The 22,052-nt window shown below is 34.5% G+C and overlaps 2 protein-coding genes across 8 annotated transcripts in view; one reads left to right on the top strand and one right to left on the bottom strand.

Annotated features, from left to right (window-relative positions):
• Positions 1-22,052, bottom strand: part of LOC104237899 (disease resistance protein At4g27190-like) — a 66,134-nt gene that overhangs the window by 14,279 nt on the left and 29,803 nt on the right. For 5 of the 7 annotated variants that reach the window (XR_011404270.1, XM_070164996.1, XM_070164997.1 and 2 more), the window contains exons 1-2: positions 2,978-3,593; positions 402-2,854 (exon numbers count right to left, since the gene is read on the bottom strand). Coding sequence is in view for 6 of the 7 variants with exons in the window: in XM_070164996.1 (XP_070021097.1) it covers positions 442-2,253 (1,812 nt within the window). In the remaining variant the exon portion in view is untranslated. Of the gene's footprint in view, positions 1-401; positions 2,855-2,977; positions 3,594-22,052 lie in introns of those variants that run through there. The other 2 variants (XM_070165001.1, XM_070165000.1) reach the window with 2 other exon arrangements.
• LOC138882637 (uncharacterized) lies at positions 6,800-10,165 on the top strand. The gene is made up of 3 exons (XM_070163242.1): positions 6,800-6,896; positions 6,999-7,582; positions 10,151-10,165. The coding sequence occupies exons 1-3, from the start codon at positions 6,800-6,802 to the stop codon at positions 10,163-10,165; spliced, it is 696 nt and encodes a 231-aa protein (XP_070019343.1).

Below are 22,052 nucleotides of genomic sequence, written 5' to 3'. Positions count from 1 at the left end.
TAGTTTTTCATTAATTGAGGGAAGAAGGGATTAGAGTATTTTGTTGCTTGCTTCTTCAGAAGAAACGGGAAGAAGGGAAAGGGGAAAGGGAAGCTTAAAGGAGGAGAGAGGTTGGTAAGGCAATTGACAAATGGGTGGACGGGTAATAATTTTGGTTGAGTTAGGTATGTATAGTAATTATTATTGGGTTATTATTTTAGGTTTTGTGGGCAGTTAGTGTAGTTTCCTCAAATAAATGAAGAAGTCTCGGAACATTATGAACACTTTCGAACAAAAAGAAATAGTACAAAATCAATGCCCAAATTATTAGTTTTTTTAAAAGGATGCTAGTGGGCGAATAATCAAGTATAGTACCAAACATTTTCATAATTGAGAAATCTAAAAATTTATTGGTAAATCACCTGAAATGTAGTGGAAGTAGCCTCAACTTTGATCCTTCTGTCAGTATTGAACTGGTTGGAAACAATGCTCTAAATTTGACTTGAAGTTGTCGGAATCCCATTCCAATTGGTTCCACCATTTTGATTCTCCTCTTATTCCTTTGACGTTCTTGGAAGTTTGAATAGACAGAGGCAGTTTCTTTATTTGGTTGCAATTTGTCAGGCTAAGCTCATCCAGGTGTTCCCACATATTCTCTGGCTCGCCTAGAGTTCTTAATTTTGGACAGCTACTCAACAGAAACTTCCGAACTCTTGGAATTTCTGAGTTGACAAGTGTCGTCTGACTTGAGCCGCATTGCACAAACAACTCTACCAGCTCAGTACAATAGTGAATTTTAATATGTTCCATGTGATTTGGTACAGAAAAAGCTCCACCAACGTTAAACAGACATCTCAATCTATGACAATCCGAAATATCTAGTCTGCATAATTTAGAAAATCTTAGACCCAGAAGATGACTGATATCAGATACACTCTCTAAATTATTTATCCCGGCGAGGCAGAGATATTCCAGATTTGGCAGAGGGTCAAACCGTCCGCTTCCTTCTTCGGCTGGTTTGAAATCACAATCACAGTAATGTACTATAAATTGTTTTATTCCACTAAAACTGTTGTATGCAATCAACTTCCTGAGACCCATGCAGTTAACCAAGTACAAATTTGAAGCAAACTGCAACATGCCTGAGAGCTCTCCCTTACTGAAAATTTCACAATTGGAGATAGTTATAGTCCTTGGTGAACTGTAGAATTCTACAGGCATCCAAGTGAAATCTTCCCCAACTACAATGTGAAAACTTTTCAATCTAGACATCCAGGTGTGGTCTCTATTAGAAACTGATGACCTATCCAATCTGATGTAAAGAGAGGTCAGCTTCTGTAGAGAGGAGAGCTCATCAAAACAAGTTGATAAAAGACGGCAACCCAGCACATCTATCATTTCAATGCTTGCCAACTTGAGAAGAATTCCTTGGTCGATGCTCTTCAAATGAATTGCAGTTAAACAACTCAGATCTGTCAACTTGTCCATTCCTTGCGGCAGACGATGTAACCTTATATCATCACAATCAAGCAATTGCAAATTGCAAAGATTACCAATAGGTGGTAACTCTGTCAACCCGCGGCAATCTATTAGTATTAGAGCACGTAGTTGATATAAACTATTGATGGAAGAAGGCAGTGCTCTAATATCAGTTCCACTCAGATTCAAAACTCTTAGGGCTGGAAATGCCAAAAAGAACGTATCGGGAATTTCCGCAAGGCCACGATTGTCTTGCAAAAGTAAAGTTGTTGTCTCTGGGCATTCCATGAAGGAATCAGGTAAACGTTCAATTTTGTTGCTTACAAAAGACATTCTCTTGACAGAAGCTGACATTTTAATATGTGATATCTCAGACAATCCAAGTCCAGCTTGAATAAGAGAGTTGTGCTTCCCCAAGGAATTATCTATCCATATAGCAACATCGCGAACCACGTCATGCATCTTTACAGAATCCCACTCATGGCCTTGTAGTAAGCAGGCATCTTTTAGAATCTCAATCATTGTAATTCCCCTGTTGTAGGCTTCTTCATATGTGTTACGTTCTCCAAGGAACCCCTCCGCCCACCAACAATGTATGACATCATTTGGTAAAATAGCCGCTGGATATAAGGAGCAATACAAGAAACAACTTTGAATGTCACCTCCCCTTTTGTTCACATGTTTGCTTCTTTGCTCTGAGGATAATTCAATATCCTGAGATTCTAAAGAATCAAAACTCCACTTAATGACCTTGTAAACATTATCTTTTACATTTGTGTTGTGAGGTTCACACATTCTAAGTGATTCCAAAGCTCGACCCTCTTCTTGCCTCTCATAGATGCTCCGATGACAGTGATTGCTAAAGGTAATCCATCGCACTCCTTTGCAATTTCCTTTGCAACTGGTTGAATATGCTCCAGATTGGCAATATCTCCCGCATTTTTGACAAACATTTGCCAAGATTCATCTTCATCAAATGTCAACACCTTCATTTCGGTGTCTGTTTTCATTTGCCTACAAACATCAACAAAACGAGAAGTTAAAATTACCTTGCTTCTTGCGGGAACTTCAGGTTGGGGCACACCTACATGATCCAAATTTATAGCTTGCCAAACATCATCGAGTATAAGAAGGAAACTCTTTTCTTCCTTGAGCCTCTTATGAATTATGCCGGCAATGCGTACAACGCTTTCCTCACTGTCTACCTTTAGGTTTAATCTGTTGGCAATTTGTGCTTGAACCTTTCTTATGTCTATTGGCGGTTTGGGCACTGTAACCCATATCACAACACTAAAAGACAGTTTAGAGCTTCACGTCTTTAGGAGCTCATTGTTCAGATTCTTCACCAAAGTCGTTTTGCCGCTCCTCCCATTCCCCATACACCAATGATGCATACCTGAAAGGATTCAAATTACCCAAAAAGAAATTTACCCACAAGTCATGGATGGAAAATTGATTATAAAGAAGAATTTTAGCAAACTAGAGCAAAAAATTGGTTTAAGTTCAACAATTAGTTTACCTTATCATCTTCTAATAGTTGTAGGATTTCGTTGAGATTTCTTGTTGCTGTTGACTGGCCTTCTATTGATGGTCCTGGGATGTACTCCACTTTTTTCACCTGGTAATTTTCTACCACCAAACTGGATCCAAAATTTTCTCCCATTTTTTTATGCTCGGAAAGTTGATCTCGCATGATTCGTGCTTGAGTGGAAACTTGCGAGCGAAGACTGCAATTTGGACAACATTTATATGCAACCCTCTTAGCCGCTGCAATGTCTTCTTTCATAGATTCCCAGTCAGTCTCCAGCTTTTGAACATCTTCGACCCACTGGAGAACCTCTGGTTTTGGTTTATAGCCTTCTCCCTCAGCTCCTTCCACCTTCCCTTTGATATCATCTCTAAACTTTGTTAAATTCTCCATTTCCTCTCTTACACTTTCAACATTTGATGTGAAACGGACAGTATTTTCAATCTTAGGATAGATGCATTTACACACCTTCTTCCCCGCCTCAACAACAAAACCACCTACTGCATTAAAAATTATTTCCATTGAACAATTCCTGAGACTAAAATTTTCGCAACTAGACAAGAGTTTTTATTTTATATTTTGGACAGGAGCAATTTATTGATTGAAAGTTAATCATATGATCTAGGATTTTTGTCATTTATTGCACTTAATTTGCAATATACTATATGTAATCACCACTAATATTAACAATACAATAAAAATACGAAATTATAATAATTATATATATATACTATATTAAAAGTTGACATCAAATGATGAAAGATGACATAATTCTTCTAATCAAAGGGTGGCATGAATAAAAAAATCATGCAAAACAAAGACCATGAATTTTTTTTCTGAAGTATTCATAAGAATACGTGTTGATTAGAGTAACCATTAAAAGAATTAGATGGGTGTACATGGAGAGTTGAGAACACTCAATTATCTGTTTCATCGGTTATTTCTTTTACCAAATTAAATTTTTTATTAATATAACAATTTGAGAAAAAAAATGCTTTGGGCATTATAATTGGCAACAATATAATTTAGAGTTGTCCATGAATACGACACTTAGAATATGTTATGTAAGGGGATGCTAGCAGAGGCGGATCCAGGATTTTAAGTTTATGGGTTCCTGTCGCAATTTCAAATTAATATACAATAATAATTGGGTTCACAAATAGATATTTATAGATATTTAATAAATTTGTAAACAAAAATACAGAGTCTACGCAAAAGTTACTGGGTTCCCGGGAACCCGTATACTACACGCTAGATCCGCCCCTGGATGCTAGGCTTATGATTGAAAGCCAATATTGAATTTAGTGGAGGCTAATTTCAATGGAGCAATTAAGTTAAACGTAAAATTCAGGTGGAATTGAATAAATATTGTCAAGTTAAGAAGGTCCCGATTTATTCGGAATATAATTCTTATATTCATTCATTCCAAAGTCTAGGGGCTTAGTTTAGTTAGCTTTCTTTATTAGTTATGTATAATACAATATACTAATGTCGCCTTCTTTATTTTGAGCAGCATATTAATTATTATTAAATAGAAATAAGTAGCCGATGATTATAAATCTATATATCTATATATATATATGGCAAAAAAAGTGCTGACTTGGCACCTCTCTTTGGCCAAGAAACTCAATTATCTTTTTTCTCCCTTTTTTTTTTGACTTTTCCCATTCATTTCTCCATTTATCTTATTTTTAATATAGTCCAAAAAGTCTTTAAATGCAATTAGTCAACCTTTTACCCTCCACTATAACTGTCTTCATTATTAGATATCTTAATATGTATTTATGTATTCTTTCAAACTTTTTCCCTCCCCCACGTTGCTATAGCTTTGTTAGCAGCCAACTATAAATTAAAACAATCTACTTTGTTAGCAGCAATCTATTCTCTCTTTCTCCCGTATTATTTTTTCATGTTATAATTTTTGAACATATTTTTGGAGGTTTCAGATGGTAACTAATCAAGAACATCATCTTGAAGAAAATTTATAGTGAAGGCGAGCTCTGAGGATATATATAGGGTTCAAATGTTTGACGACTTTTGGTTGTAGGTGATGTATTGAGAGTTTAATTTTATTATAAGCCATTATGTAGAGCTTTGCGAGGTAGGCTCTTGCTGAGATTCAATTCTGTGAACGCAAAATAAGTTATCCTCTCGGTGGCATTACATGGTATATTTTCCTCTTTTTTATTTATTTACAATATATCATAGTGTCTCGATAATCAGTAATTCAGTATAGCATGTATTTTACCTCACCAATTGAAGCAATTTGATTGTTTTTACTATTAATGGCATATATTTTTTTTCGAATGTATTTGCTTTCCTGTCGTTTAAGTTATTACGCTTCAATAAGGTTCAAAAAATTCTATGTTACCTATATGTCTTCATTATCTAAATTACAATAAGAAAAGAATAAATAATCATAATTTAAAATTTGACTTCATTAGTATTTTTATTAGTTTGCAATTTATACTCCGTAACTTAGAATTTTAAAAAGAAATTAAAAGAAAGAAAAATTGATTTATTGAAAGATGCTTTGACTAAATAGATAACGCTTGTGGGGGATCGGAGATGATGAATCCATATTAGAGTGGTGGAAGAAGGTTTTAGGTGTTTTATGTGATGTTTTGCTTTTATTATTTATCTTTTACATTTTTCTTATCACAAAATCTATCTATCTATCTATATATATATATATATATATATATATATATATATATATATATATATATATATATATATATATATATATATTGTAAATGACAGTCATATACAAGTTTAGATCTCCTGCTTATATACACTCATCATTAATTTGAATTGGATTTGATTTTAGGAGAACGTCGTATCAATGAAGTTCTTGAGAACGCAAATACGATGTCCATCACATCGTGAATTGAAGGTTTTATTGTTTTAATAGAGAAAAATAGAATAAATTAATGCTTGATTATTGTAAAAGGTAAATCAACATTGAAAAGGTATTTACATTTGAGAAGGCAATTCATATTTTGCTTTGTCAGATCTTGTGTACTTTATATTTATATCTTAAATAAGTAGTATACATTTATTCACACACATATTCACGCCACTAGATGTTTAACTTTATAGACGAAAATTTCTATTAGATGAATATGTTTCCATCTTATCCCAATTTCCCTCCACATTTTAGGTATTATTATGGTCCTTTCATTTATTTTGTGTGCGAAGTATTCTCAATTTTTGAGGTTTTACAAGTATTTTTTTTTTTTTTGTTTATGTGAGGAGGATTCTTTCTTCTCTTTATTTTATTTTTGCTTAACATAATATCATAAAATACAAACTACTACTCTCTCTATATATATATATAAAGAAAGAGAAAACTAAAAGTTGTGTTGGATTTTTGTCTGCAATAGAGAACTTTTTGTTTGTTGATAGGGATTAATGATGATAAAACCATAAATAAAAAAAAATTAATTGTGTTACGACAGAAGATATACAAAAGATGAAACTAATCAAAGCGTACTACGTCCACTATCATTCATTATATGCTCTTGAGATCAATAAATTTGTTAAATCTCACTTTTGCTATTACATAAAATTTGATATTATTCCTAGAGATAAAATACTAGAATAAGAATTATATTTCAATGGCCAATATTAAGGATGCCTTTAAAAGTTTCACGGCATGAATTATCTCAAGACCATGAGTTTACAAATTAATTTTTATCTCTTTTAGGCTACTTCTTTAGTGTTTATTGACCTAGAAAATCGTATGACAAGGTTCCTAGAGAAGTTCTATGGAGAAGCTTGAAGGCAAAAGGTGTGTCGGTTCCCTACATTATGGCGATTAAGGATATGTATGATGGGAAAAAGACACGGGTTAGGACAGTAGGAGGCGACTCTGAGGATTTTCTGGTTGTTATGGGGTTACACCAAGGTTCTGCGCTCAGTCCGTTCCTATTCGCCCTGGTGATGGACGCGTTAACACATCACATTCAAGGGGATGTGCCATGGTGCATGCTATTCGCCGATGACATAGTTCTGATTGATGAGTCGCGAACCGGTGTTAACGAGAGGCTGGAGGTTTGGAGACAAGCTCTTGAATATAATGGTTTCAAGCTTAGCAGGACAAAGACGAAATACCTGGAGTGTAAGTTCAGTGCTGAGCAGAGGGAAGTGGGCGTGGATGTGAGGCTTGAATCACAGGTCATCCCGAGTAGAGACAGCTTCAAGTACCTTGGGTCGGTTATCCATAGGGGAGGGGAGATCGACGAGGATATTACACACCCAATCGGGGTAGGATGGATGAAGTGGAGGTTAGCATCTGGAGTATTGTGTGACAAGAGAGTGCCACTGATACTCAAAGGTAAGTTCTATAAAGCGGTGGTTAGACCGGCCATGATGTATAGGGCTGAGTGTTTGCCGGTTAAGAAATCACATATCCAGAAGATGAAGGTAGCAGAAATGAGGATGTTGAAGTGGATGTGCGGGCATAGTAGGATGGATAAGATTAGGAATGATGATATTCGGGAGAATGTGTGCGTGGCTCCCATTGATGACAAGATGCGGGAAGCAAGGCTCAGGTGGTTCGAGCACGTTCAGAGGAGAAGCCCATATGCTCCGGTAAGGAGGTGCAAACGGCTGGTGGTGGAGGGCTCGAGAAGAGGTAGAGGGCGACCTAAGAAGTATTGGGGGAGGTGATTAGGCAGGATATGGTGATGCTTCAGATTTTCGAGGACATGGCACTTAATAGGAATATGTGGAGGTCGAGTATTAGGATTGTAGGTTAGGAGGTAGTTAAGTCTTGTCTTACGCCATAACTTTGGGAGACTATTGAGGCCCATTGACCTGGTGACGTGGCAGGCCTTGATGAATAGGGATTGTCTTTGTCTTTTTTCACAATTTTTTGGAGTTTTCTCTAATTTATTCTCATTTACCTAAGACAAAAACCACAGTTAATTTATTAGAAAAACCCAAACGTTTCCTCTTTTTTTCACCGCCAGCCGTAACCCTACAATTTTTAACAAGGTCTTTCTTCTTCCTTACGATAATTCAAAACGATGATCCCTCTTCTCTCTCTACTATGAAGGAAAAAAAGTTGTTTCTGTTTTGTTTCATATATTTCTTTCTTCTAAGTTCGAACAACCCTTTTCTTTTGACTCCAATCTCTAGAAATCTATCTATCTCACTGTCAGAATTGCAGCAACCATCATCTGAATCGGAATTCAAAAGTTCCCATTTAAGTTGGTAAATTAAGAAGAAGAAGAAGAAGAAGAAGAAGAAGAAGAAGAAGAAGAAGAAGAAGAAGAAGAAGAAGAAGAATCCTGGTAGCTTTTTTGTTTTTTTAAAATCTATCAAATACAAAAAGTTAATTTCTTCTAAAATTTCTGGACCGAAATGTCTCTTTCAAATCTGATATTCTTTTACTTTCTGCTCTCTTGATATTGGATTGTGTTTCTGGTATATGTCCTCTCCAAAGGTTCAAAATTTTGGTAGTTTGACTTCACTTTCTTGCTGATTCGACCACAAAGTGAAAGAGACTCGTCCTATTCCAGGAAAAGATTAACCATTATTATCATTTGTTGGTAATGTCTTTCTTCTCCCTTTCTCTTCTAAGTTACTTTTTTTATTAAGATCTACTTCTACTTAATTATTGTGCCTACTATCCGAATCTTTTTACTGAGACACTAACATAAACTTACGAATTTGGTAAGTTTCTAGACCAATATTAGCTATCTTAATGATAAATATTTTATTGTTAAAATATATTCACACTCGACGTTTGTACCATCTTAGTAAATTTATAATATGTTTCTTTACATAATCGTTAGAACTTAATTATATCCAATCAATACGTTTTTTTAGATGGAAAATAGACAAACACATTAATTTGCTGATTCTTTTGCCCATGTTCTTTTATTTTCTTTAGTGGTAAACGAGAAATGGTATTGATTTGTGTCAAAGTTTTACAACGAAAGCAATAAGGTAGACTGGTGCCCTGCTCTTTTCATTGAGTTTGTCCTTCATTTGGTTAATTCCATAAAAGTTGATATAATTTTTTTGGTTTGGATTATATTAGTATCATGTAGCTAATCATATGTATTAGTCAATTAGGATACCCGGAATAAGTGTTTTAACTTTTTTCGTGGCTGAATTTTGACAATTGTGATTGAAAAGCTTGAAACTTTACTCACCAAATTTGATAACTTTTTCTTACGGTTTATATGTTGGTTGTATATACAAATTTATGTGCTTTTCAAACGAAAATACATTATGTGCTTATTTTCCAACTTTTGAAGTGTTTCCCATCTCTCTCATATATATATATAGATAGAGAGAGAGGTGACGTGACACCTCTTCTAAGCCAGGATCTCTATTTATTTTATTCTCAAATATTTGTCTTTGTTCTATTTTTAGGATGTATTAATTTATTATTTAAAAGAAGAAAAACTAATTTGATATGACTTCTCTAAATAGTTGTGTCCAATCTAAATAAGTAATATACGTACGTTCTTTCCTCCCCTTAAACTCATTCATAACATAATTACTTCCATATTTATTCGTTTTTATTTCCCATTATTTTGATTAGTTTTTAATGTGTTCTTTTGTAGTTCAAGTCTATTACTTGACTTTTGAGGTTTTGGTTGTAATATATAGGGATTTTAGAAGTTTCAGTTTTTCATCACTTCCCAACATGATCAAAGGGGCATGAGAGTCTGGTAAAGGGCACTTGGTAATAGCTTTTTGTTTTCTCTATTGGTTGGTATATATTTTTTGCTGCGTCTTGCATATCTTTGTTAGCATTAAAATATTTATACCTGTCAATCATTACATATTTGTGAATGGATCTTTCCTAAGATATCGTTACAAAGTTTCTTGCTTTTTAGGTATTCTAATTACGAGTTTATGTTTTGAAAAAGAACAATATTCTATCTTCCATCTTTGGTATAATTCTGCATTTTCCTAACTTTTTTTGGTCTGGTATCACTCTAATATTTGCTTTTTCTCTTTGATTATTTATTCTTTGTATTTATAGTTCAAGTTGTGTTAATTTATAGGAATGTGGTTTATGCGTATTAGAATTTGACACTATCATTATTATGCTATTCAGATTGGTACAACTTTTTCATACTTGATTGGTGTTTATTTCATGTATCTCTGTATTAATATTTTTTTTACTTTTTATATCAGGTTTTGGCAGAGTAAAGAGTCCAAGCATGTGGACTCCAGTGAAAAACTTTGACCATTGCCTTTTCCCGTTCTATCCGATTTCACAGTGTTTATCTTGAAAGTGGAATTAGCTTTTGGCACAGTATGAGTCCAACCATATAGATTCAGGTGAAACTTTTATATCTTCTTCTTCCTTCCTATTTGGCTTTCCAATATTTTCTTGACAGTGTTATTTGCAAGAGACGGACTGAAAAAAGAAAAACTTAGATAATCAGATTACTATATTTAATTGTTGAAAAGATTGAAAGCACCACCAGTTAAGAATTATAGTCCTCTTTCCCTTTCTTTCTTAAGGCAAAAATTCAAGTAGTGACTAATTATAGAGAAGTTGAATGAATAAAGAAAAAATTGAAAGAAAGAGATGAAGTGGAGGGGAGGGGAGAGGGGTGGGTCAGAAAAAATCCAAAGCGGGTTTCAAAGATAATAGATCAGATACTTAGAGTGGGAGAAGGAATTGGTTTCTTATGATCTGCAGAAGTAGTATAGAAGCCTCTGTAGACACGTAGCAAAATATATTTTTCAGTCTATTTCTCAAGCTATGTCACCATCATCAAATAACCAACCATTTTTATTTATTTATTTATTTATCTCTTTTGGATTTCCTCTGGACATGATTTTGTTCTAATCTATGTTTGTTTCCTCACTTTGTTCATGGTGTTTCGAGTTTATTTTGGCAGTAGTAGTGACATTGTTAATATGTCTACATTTAGTCATCTATTTAATGGCATGGAAGCTTTCTCTCTAATCATACATCTCATAGGTTTTATGTTAGTTTACTTGCATACTTTTAGACCTCTGTCGAACTTGTGCTCTGTTCATAGCGAGTGAGAAATTATTAGTAGCTCCATTTATATATAAGGCTTATATTAGTTCCATGTTAAAAATGAGTTGAACCTAAAAGTTTAGAGGATTTAAAGGGGAAAAAACTCGAGTATGATATCTTTTAGCTTCATGATTCCTTTGCTTGCTTTAATTTTTTATCCAATTTGTACAGTACTTGATAAGTTTATTCAAGTACAAAAGGTACACCTTTAATATTCTGATAAGGTTTTTCCTAAATTGGATATGCTGATTGAGAACTCCTTCCTGCTAATTTTTCTCTATCTTATTAGTTTTGGAGTTGAATGTTCTGCACTCAATATCTCTTGGTTTTCGGCTTGATATTTCGAGATGGATATAAAGCATATCTATATTGTAGTCTTGCATGTATGATGCTACTGCAACTTACTAATGATATAACTATTATTTTTATGCAGGGTTACAGCTGAACATTCAAATAATAACCCTCCAAAGCAACAATGACAGTTGCTAATGTGAGACATGGCCAAATGGGGAATAGTCCTGCAGACTATAAAGAACTTATAAAAAGTCTGACAAGAAAACGATGAAGTCTTGTAACTTTTGTTAAAAGAAAATTCATATATATTGCAATTGAAACAAATTCGAATTAGTATTGAAGTGAGGAAGGTGTTGTGAAAAGCTTATAATCATCCCATGATCCAAACAAAGGTGTACCATCCTTTTTTTTTTAAAAATCAATTTAGTATATCATTCTTTAATTTACACTCTCAAAAAGAATATGTAATTTTTATGATTTCTATTTGTGATAAACGTTCAACTCATTGAGCAAGAGGAAAAAATTTGTCGCTCTTATATTCGTTGCAAGTGCATTACCTCCTTTTGTCGATTTTGTTAGAGAGATGTTGAGAGATTATACTGTAGGAATATATATACCACAGCGGAAGCAATAACAGAATCTTATTCACGTGTAATCTAAACAACTAGCACGTATGGAGATTTTAGGATTACCTCTTGAAGCGTAAACACAACAAATCTATGTCGTTCTCCAGTTCCTCAGTTGAAAACACACCAGCAGATTTCCACAGTCTTCTACTGTGTTACCCAAACAATAACCGAAAATAGAGAATTTTGGGTGGGCAAAACTAGTAGAAACCGCAGTCATAATCGTGTCCAAAATGTCCAGCCCTTATATCCATATATATAGCTGCGTTTTAGGTCAAAACCGTTTTCAAAACCTGTTAGGTTTCCTTCTCCCACTAAGGGACGGTTTCCACGTTTTCTTTCCCACTAAGTAACAGTTTCCACTATTTTCTATTATTTAGGCACAGTAGGGACCACAGAATTTAATTAACAAGGCTTCCTATTATGATATTAATTTCGAAATTCTGAAACTAATTTCCATCATAATAAATTACGAATTATTCCACTAAAAATTCGTAATTGCACTCCTTAGTTCAATTTCGAAATTCTTCCATAAAACCTTATTTAACTCCCCATGTTAAGATTCAGATACTAATCAATCAAATTAAATTACTGACTATTTAATTTATTGATTACTTCCTTTAGACTTACACTTAACTTATTTCATGTGTCGGATACAAAATCCACCGGCCGGGTTTACACATGAAAACTTATAAGCTTTCATAAAGGAGTATCATCAATCTCAAAATCGAGACATGGATTCCATCAACTAATTATTACTTCGCCAATGTATATCATTGTTATCCAATTTACCAGGCTTATTGACTCGCGAAAGAATCTCGCTTTTTAATAAATCAAAACAACAAGTGACATACACAGTTAATAATAATTATATCAGGATTAAGAGTATAAATACATTAAATGGACTAGAGAAAGTACTTTATAAAGTCAGTATAAAATACTCATCTCTACTTGATCCGTTCAATACATACAAAATGTACTAGCACAAGAAGTTGGAATTAAACCATTCCCATAATCAAGATAAATTATATTTAATCTTGTGCTACAATCATTCCGATGATTTGTCCAATTCCATCATTAGATTGTGAACATTAACTTTTATGTCTTACAAGAACCGATGATTTAATCTTCCGTGTATAAGCTAAACTCTATACACTAAATCATCTACTATGTAAGCAATGGACGCACAAACCAACACATGATCTATTTAAAATGAAACTTTATTGAATTTAAACAAGTAAATAAATAATTGTTCATAAAGAATACTATAACAATACGCATGGCTTATAGTATATTCTAACAATCTCCCACTTAGACTAATAACCATGCGTCTACAATTTTGACACCCATTCCTTCTACATGCTTATCAAAAGTCTTCTGTGGTAAGCTCTTAGTAAACGGATCTGCCAAGTTGTTCTCTGACGCAATCTTGGTGACCACTACATCCCCTCTCTGCACTATATCACGAATTAAATGATATTTACGCTCAATGTGCTTTGCCCTCTTATGGCTTCGTGGCTCCTTTGAATTTGCAACCGCACCACTATTATCACAGAAAAGCGTAATTGGCGCTTGAATCGAAGGAACCACACCCAACTCTCTCAGGAAGTTACCGAGCCAAACTGCCTTTTTGGCTGCCTCAGAGGCTTCCACATATTCGGCTTCCATGGTGGAATCAGTAACACAAGTTTGCTTGATACTCCTCCAACTTATGGCTCCACCTCCAAGAGTAAACACATTACCTGAGGTAGACTTTCTAGAATCTCTGTCTGATTTGAAATCCGAATTAGTATACCCAATAGGTACCGGTCATCCGAATGGTAGATCAACATGTAATCCCTAGTCCTTTTCAGGTACTTGATTATATGTTTAACCACCGTCCAATGCTCTTTCCCAGGATTAGACTGAAATCTGCTAACAACGCCAACGGCAAAGCAGATATCAGGCCTAGTGCATAACATAGCATACATGAGGCTCCCCACAGCTGATGCATAAGGGACCGCCTTCATCTTTTCTATCTCTTCATCAGTCTTAGGAGACTGATCTTTAGATAGAGAAATTCCATGTCTGAAAGGAAGGAATCCTTTCTTGGAATCATGCATGCTAAACCTGGAGAGTATTGTATCAATATAAAGACCTTGGGACAAGCCTAATATCCTTTTCTTGCGATCTCGCAAGAGTTTGATCCCAAGGATATGAGCCGCTTCTCCCAAATCTTTCATATCAAAATGTGTGGACAACCACTGCTTAACTGAATTCAACATGCCCACATTATTTCCTATGAGCAGTATGTCATCTACATATAAGATCAAAAATGCCACTTTGTCCCCATCCAACTTTTGTATACACAAGATTCGTTAAGACACTGATCAAAACCAAAAGTTTTAATCGCCTTATCAAAACAAGTGTTCCATGTCCTAGATGCCTGTTTTAGTCTATAAATGGACCTTTTAAGCTTACACAACATGTGCTCTTTGCCACTTTCCATAAAACCGTCTGGTTGCATCATATAGATGCACCCATCAAGACTTTCATTAAGGAAAGCTGTCTTGACATCCATTTGCCAAATATCATAATCATAATGAGCAGCAATGGATAAGAGAATCCTTATAGACTTAAGCATGGCTACCGGTGAGAAGGTTTCCTCATAGTCGATCCCTTCTTTCTGAGTAAACTCTTTCGCTACAAGCCTTGCTTTAAAAGTTTGTACTTTTCCATCTACACCTCTATTTTTCTTATAGATCTATTTGCATCCAATAGGTTTAACCCCATCAGTTGGTTCTATAAGATCTCAGACCTGATTAGAGTACATAGACTCCATCTCTGATTTCATAGCAGCAACCCACTTATCGGCATCCTTATCATGTAGTGCTTGGTCGTAATTGACAGATTCGGAGGTAGGCTCCTCAGGGATCCTATCATATGATTCTCCTAAGAGCGTATAACGAACTGGCTATCTTATTTCTCTCCCACTACGACTACGCACTACATCAGTTGCAACTACTTCACTTTGATTTTATGGTTGAACCACAACATCATCAGGAACTTGAGTCTTCATGCTATCCACAGGGATATCAACGACTTCTTCCTGTTGTGCAGTCTGCTCAACATGACTCCCACTACTTTGTGGTAGTATGACTGCGGGCACTTGTTCTTGTGGGACATTAAGTATATTGACATTTCTCCCACTACTAAAGTGCAATGGTATGTCAAAATTGACTTCCGGGGTTTGGATATGGTCGTTTTGATTTTCAGATGACTGAGTTTCCATTCCTTTGCTAAGTTCCTGTAAAACGAGTTTACTTCTAGGAACATGGTTCATCAAATAGCCCTCTTCTAGAAACTTGGCATTTGTGCTAACAATTACCTTTTTCTCTTTAGGACAATAGAATAAACCACCTTTCATCCCTTTTGGATAACCTATAAACACGCATACATCCGTTCTTGCCTCCAATTTATCCGTTTTCCCCTTTAGCACATGTTCCAGACAACCCCAAACTCGAATATGCCGCAGACTAGGCTTGCGCCCAGGCCACAATTCTGTAGGAGTCAAGGGTACTGACTTTGAAGGAACTAAGTTCAGAACATAATTCGTTGTTTCTAAGGCATGTCCCCAAAAAGACGAAGGCAAATCGGAATAACTCATCATTGATCTAACCATTTCCATAAGAGTCCTATTTCTTCTTTCAGCTACACCATTTTATTATGGAGTTCCAGGTGCAGATAATTGAGATGTAATTCCACATTCTGATAAATAACCAATGAAGTCCGTAGAGAGGTACTCCCCACCACGATCAGATCGTAGTGTCTTGATATGTTTATTATGTCGCTTTTCAGTCTCAGTCTTGAATTCTTTGAACTTTCCAAAACATTCAGATTTCGACGCAACAATTAAATATATCCATATTTTGAGTAATCATCTATGAAAGTCACAAAATACTCAAAACCACCTCTTGCTTGGACATTCATTGGACCACACAAATCATAATGAATTAACTCTAATTTATCACTTGCCCGATTTCCTTTTGAGGGGAAATTTCGTTTTGTCATTTTTCCTTCTAAACAAGATTCACAAGTTGGTAGTGCCTCCACTTTCAATGAACTTAAAGGTCCATCCTTGACCAACCTGGAAATTCTGTTTAGATTTATATGACCCAATCGCAAGTGCCATAAATATGTTTTACTCAATTCAGAAGAACGTTTTCTCTTACTAGGTAAATCAACATTATTCAGTTCTTTAGGTGGTAACAGTTTAGGAATAGAGTCGACAACAAAAAGATCATTAATTAATGTAGCCGAAGAGAGATAACGTTTATTATGAGTAATAACACATTTATCAACGTCATGACAATTAAAATCATAACCATCTCTCATAGCGCTAGAAACCAAAATCAAATTCCTTCTAACGGAAGGTACATATAATATGTCTTTTAAAGCTAAAACTCTACCACTACCAAACGAAATACTAATATTTCCTAATGCTAAAGCTGGGGTTGCTGAACCGTCTGCTTGATAAACATTGATTTCTCCTCTACTTAGCCGCCGCGTTACCTGAAACCCCTACAAATAAGTGCAGATATGATTAGTGGCTCCCGAATCTACACACCATGACATGGTAGAAACAGCCGCTAAAAATGTTTCAACGACAAGTAGATGTAAATCACCTGGTTTATTTTTCAGCTTGGCCAGATAAGTTGGACACTGCTTCTTATGATACCCGGGCTGCTTGCAGTGATAACACTTGCCCTTAGCCTTTTTCACACCAGCAGTCACGCCACCAACAGAGGGTTTTTGAGCTTTTTTCTTTTTCTGCCCGCCTCTCGGCTTAGAAGAAGAACCTGCCTCAAAATTCAATGCCACAGGAGGAGCTTGGGACTTGATAATAGTCTCTGCCGACTGCAGCTCATTCAACAATTTCGTAAGGAACAAATCCATTTTGTTCATGTTATAATTCAGGCAAAATTGCTGAAAACTGTAAGGCAAAGTCTGCAGGATCATTTCAACCTACGTGTCCTTATCAATGTTAGCTCCAAGGACCTCCAGTTCATTCAGAAGACTCATCATCTTCAGAACATGGTCCCTGACCGATGAACCTTCAACCATTTTGGTATTCATAAGGGCTTTCATGGCAGTCTGCTTAGCTGCACGATTCTGAACTCCGAACATTTCTTTGAGATTTTCCAGAATGTCATAAGCAGACTCCATCGACTGATGCTGATGTTGCAGAACATTCGACATGGATGCCAAAATGTAACACCGCGCCATCTCATCAGCCTTAATCCATTTCTGGTAAGCCTTCTGTTCATCATCTGTGGCATCATCTCCAGGTTTTTCTGGACACACCTCATCGAGCACAAATTTGTACTCTTCAGCAATTAGAACAATATCCAAATTTCGTTTCCAATCAACATAATTTGGACCCTCAAGTTTGTTTTGGGTAAGAATGGCAGTAAGGGGATTGAAAGCAGTCATTGTCAATCTGGGAGACATTAAATATTTAAATAGATCAAATCAGTTTGTATTATGAACATTAAAATTCAAAACACATTATATATATACAATCTATGCACCTTGAACAACAAATTTCGATGGGAAAGAAGCTATTCTTGCAATATACATATATAATGACAGATTTTCACTCCATAAACTTAAACAGGTCATACTCAGATGGAGAGTAAACTGTTAGTTTAAGCCAAGTGAATATCAACATTCAACATATATTAGTCCCATTGAACCAACATGCATACTCAGATGGAGAGTAAATACAAATAATCATTGACTAGTATAACATAGTGATTATTCATAATATTTTTATCTGATATGGAAGAAGACCTACGTCAACGTGTAAAAATATTATATCACTAATTTTTTAAACCCGGGGACCAAGGGAATTGATCCCCACAATTACTGGAATTAAAAATAACAAAAAAAATTCAGAATTTTAGAAAAACAGCAAAAACACCATCTAAACGACCCCAAAAGCCCAAAAAACGACTTCACTCATGACTCATGAGTACTGCTCACTGGGCCGTTTCGCATGGACCTGCCAAGTTTCAGGTCAATCGGAGTCCGTCACCTTTTTGACCTCCGATTTTCTGCCCTAATTCGGCAAAACTTGTTTTTCTGTTTTACATGATAAAATTCAACTTTCAGATTATTCTAACTCAATATCACCAATATTAAAAGGATACATCAAGTTTTCAGAATAATCAACACAATCCATAACAGATAATCACACAAAAAAAAAACAGTGCAGGTTTTCAGAAAAACAAACTTTGCATGTAATTCAAAACTTGCATATAGAACATGATATTAATCCTTATGGTTTATCCTAATTATTTAATTAGACGTGAGTAGGCTCTGATACCAATTGTAGGAATATATATACCAGAGCGGAAGCAATAACAAAATCTTATTCACGTGTAATCTAAACAACTAGCACGTATAGAGATTTTAGGATTACCTCTTGAAGCGTAAACACAAAAAATCTATGTCGTTCTCCAGTTCCTCAGTTGAAAACACACCAGCAGATTTCCAAGTCTTCTATTGTGTTACCCAAACAATAACCGAAAATAGAGAATTTTGGGTGGGCAAAATTCTAGTAGAAACCGCAGTCATAATCGTGTCAAAAACGTCCAGCCCTTATATCCATATATATAGCTGCGTTTTAGGTCAAAACCGTTTTCAAAACATGTTAGGTTTCCTTCTCCCACTAAGGGACGGTTTCCACGTTTCTTTCCCACTAAGTAATAATTTCCACTATTTTCTATTATTTAGGCACAGTAGGGACCACAGAATTTAATTAACAAGGCTTCCTATTATGATATTAATTTCGAAATTCTGAAATTAATTTCCATCATAATAAATTACGAATTATTCCACTAAAAATTCGTAATTGCACTCCTTAGTTCAAATTCGAAATTCTTCCATAAAACCTTATTTAACTCCCCATGTTAAGATTCAGATACTAATCAATCAAATTAAATTACTGACTATTCAATTTATTGATTACTACTTTTAGACTTACACTTAACTTATTTCATGTGTCGGATACAAAATCCACCGGCCGGGTTTGCACATGAAAACTTATAAGCTTTCATAAAGGAGTATCATCAATCTTAAAATCGAGACATGTATTCCATCAACTAATTATTACTTCGCCAATATATATCATTGTTATCCAATTTACCAGGCTTATTGACTCGCGAAAGAATCTCGCCTTTTAATAAATCAAAACAACAAGTGACATACACAGCTAATAATAATTATATCAGGATTAAGAGTATAAGTACATTAAATGGACTAGAGAAATTATTTTATAAAGTCAGTATAAAATACTCATCTCTACTTGATCCGTTCAATACATACAAAATGTACTAGCACAAGAAGTTGGAATTAAACCATTCCCATAATCAAGATAAATTATATTTAATCTTGTGCTACAATCATTCCGATGATTTGTCCAATTCCATCATTAGATTGTGAACATTAACTTTTATGTCTTACAAGAACCGATGATTTAATCTTCCGTGTATAAGCTAAACTCTATACACTAAATCATCTACTATGTAAGCAATGGACGCACAAACCAACACATGATCTATTTAAAATAAAACTTTATTGAATTTAAACAAGTAAATAAATAATTGTTCATAAAGAATACTATAACAATACGCATGGCTTATAGTATATTCTAACATATACAACAAGCACTAAGATTTCATTTGTGCTATACTTGATTGTTCTGTGTATACTTCCTCAAATGATCATGATATGATAGTGACTCAATTAATTCTCAAAGTCAAAATTTTAGTGGACTTTCGAGTGGTTGTTTCCATTTCAAGTGTATGTTTCAATTAGTTCAACTATAGATATCTTTTACCAAGTCTATCATATGGAGGATAATTAAACCTCGATTTTTTATTTATCATTTTACTTAAAACTTATATGTTCTATCTCCACTTTATTATCAGATGATATATTTCATAAATTTAAATGTCTGTTACAATCGCGCGAAGCGCGAGTAAATTAACTAGTGTAATAATATTTATATGCAAATATTATCTTATAATGATCGTAAATACTTAAAAAGGGTGTGTTTTTCGGAGGCTTGTCATAATTCTGTTGGTAAACAATCTTTTTAATTTGCTATAGCCGTTGGCTGCTTTTGAAATCAGCATATACATTTATATAAAAGCTTTTTTACTATAGCCGTTGGGTGTGCTTTTGAACTAATATTCTGCCAAAATCTTCTTCTTTTTCTTTCCTTCCAACATTGCAAATATATTGATGTTTCTTTTCCTTCAATCTTCTACTCTAACATTTAAATTTCTTTTTATTGGTTCAGTTTTGTGTTAAAAGAAATTAAAAGGTATAGCTTTGATTTTTTTGGTAGGCAGTGTGTATTTAACAATTTTGTACCATGTGGGAAATTACTATCCTAAAAATAGCTTTTTGGAAATGCCTAGCCTACACTTAATTTATGTTTTCATAAAAATCTCTTGCATCATGATCATTTCACACACACATCCAATTATCTTGATCTCAATAAATAAATAACTATATGATGATTCGCATTAATTGATCACTCACTCACATAAACTTGTACGTTATTCTTTCATTATTTATTCAAGATTTTGTCTAAATAATATTAATATTATTTACAATATCATATATTCCATCACTCGACATACACGTGCAACGCATGTGCCGAGAAAATAGTATATATATATAATAGTTTATTGTACCAAGTATTCCTCCACGTACTCTAGGGATGGATCAAGTGCAGAGGTTACAAATTCATGAACGCAATAATTTTTGCCTAGATCCTGTATTTGTATTAAACTTAAAATCGTTGTAGGAACCTACAAATTTTAAATTCAGGATCCGCTTCTGATTTACCAGAGTCCTGACAAATGATGATTCATATGAGATTCAACAATTCTGAACTAGAAAACACTCGGTTTTCATTTATTGTAGGTGTAACCAACTTGCTATAAAGGATATAACAAAAAGAAATAATAGAAAAAGAGCCCCAAAATAATGATCTTTATTAGTGCGTAAACTGATTATATACCACCACTGATAATCACCAAAATCAGCGATATTCAATGGGCGAAGAGCACTATCTCGAGTAAAAGCTTCCACGACCGGTTAATCAAAATGAGGACCCCAAATTGCATGAGCAATAGGTCATACATGTAAAGAGTCCTGTACCCACGACTCAAAAATTTCCTTATCAAGCTACATGAAACAAATTTCCGGAAGTCCACATAAAAATTATTGCTAAGTGGCCGAAGTGAGAAGCAAAAATATTCTGATAAAGATGTTCTTCGATAATATCATCATGACTCTCGAAGTACTCTACCACTTTTACAAATCTCACTCATATAATCTCGATTATTTTATGTTAATGTAAACACTTTTACCTAGATAACAAAGTATTTTTTGTTCATTCATATTCTTACTGCAGGTAAATTATTTTGATATTTTTCTTTGCGCGTCCTTAGTGGATCTTAAATGCGTAATGAGTGGATTTCATTTTTTTAAATATTTTTGAAAAAATGGTCCAATTTACCCCTCAAAGTTTTGACTATAATTCTTAATTACCTTTATGTTGGAGCTCTTTTAGGAGTCAAATAAAAAACTTTCTCCTAAACTAGTAATGTAATATTAGAGAAAAAGTTTAACGAAATAAAAAATAGCTTAATTTAGAAGATTACAACAAATTTGATCCATTTTCTTATTTTATTTACCATTTATTTATAAGATATTTCCTTGCAACTTAGGATTTTGTTGACATAACTAATCAATTGATATTTATTCTCCATTTGTACATCCAGCAAAATAACACAGTTTGTAATGACCCAAAAGGTCATCTCTTATTTTAGAAGTCAAATATGTGTTCTGAGGCCTTAAAAACCTCGTTTTGTCTTACCTCGATTTGCATACACAGTCCGGGCGTATATCCGGAAAGCCTTTATGTGAAAATTTGAGAAAATGCTAAATTTGCCTTGAAAATTGAATTAAGTTGACTTCGGTCAATATTTTGGGTAAACGGGCCCGGACCCGTGATTTGATGATCCCTAAAGGTCCGTAGAAAAATATGGGACTTGGGCGT

The sequence above is a fragment of the Nicotiana sylvestris genome, chromosome 12, assembly GCF_000393655.2.
Source record: "Nicotiana sylvestris chromosome 12, ASM39365v2, whole genome shotgun sequence".
Lineage (NCBI taxonomy): Eukaryota > Viridiplantae > Streptophyta > Magnoliopsida > Solanales > Solanaceae > Nicotiana > Nicotiana sylvestris.
Note: the sequence above shows the minus strand (reverse complement) of the source record. Positions and strands in the feature narration are given on the sequence as shown.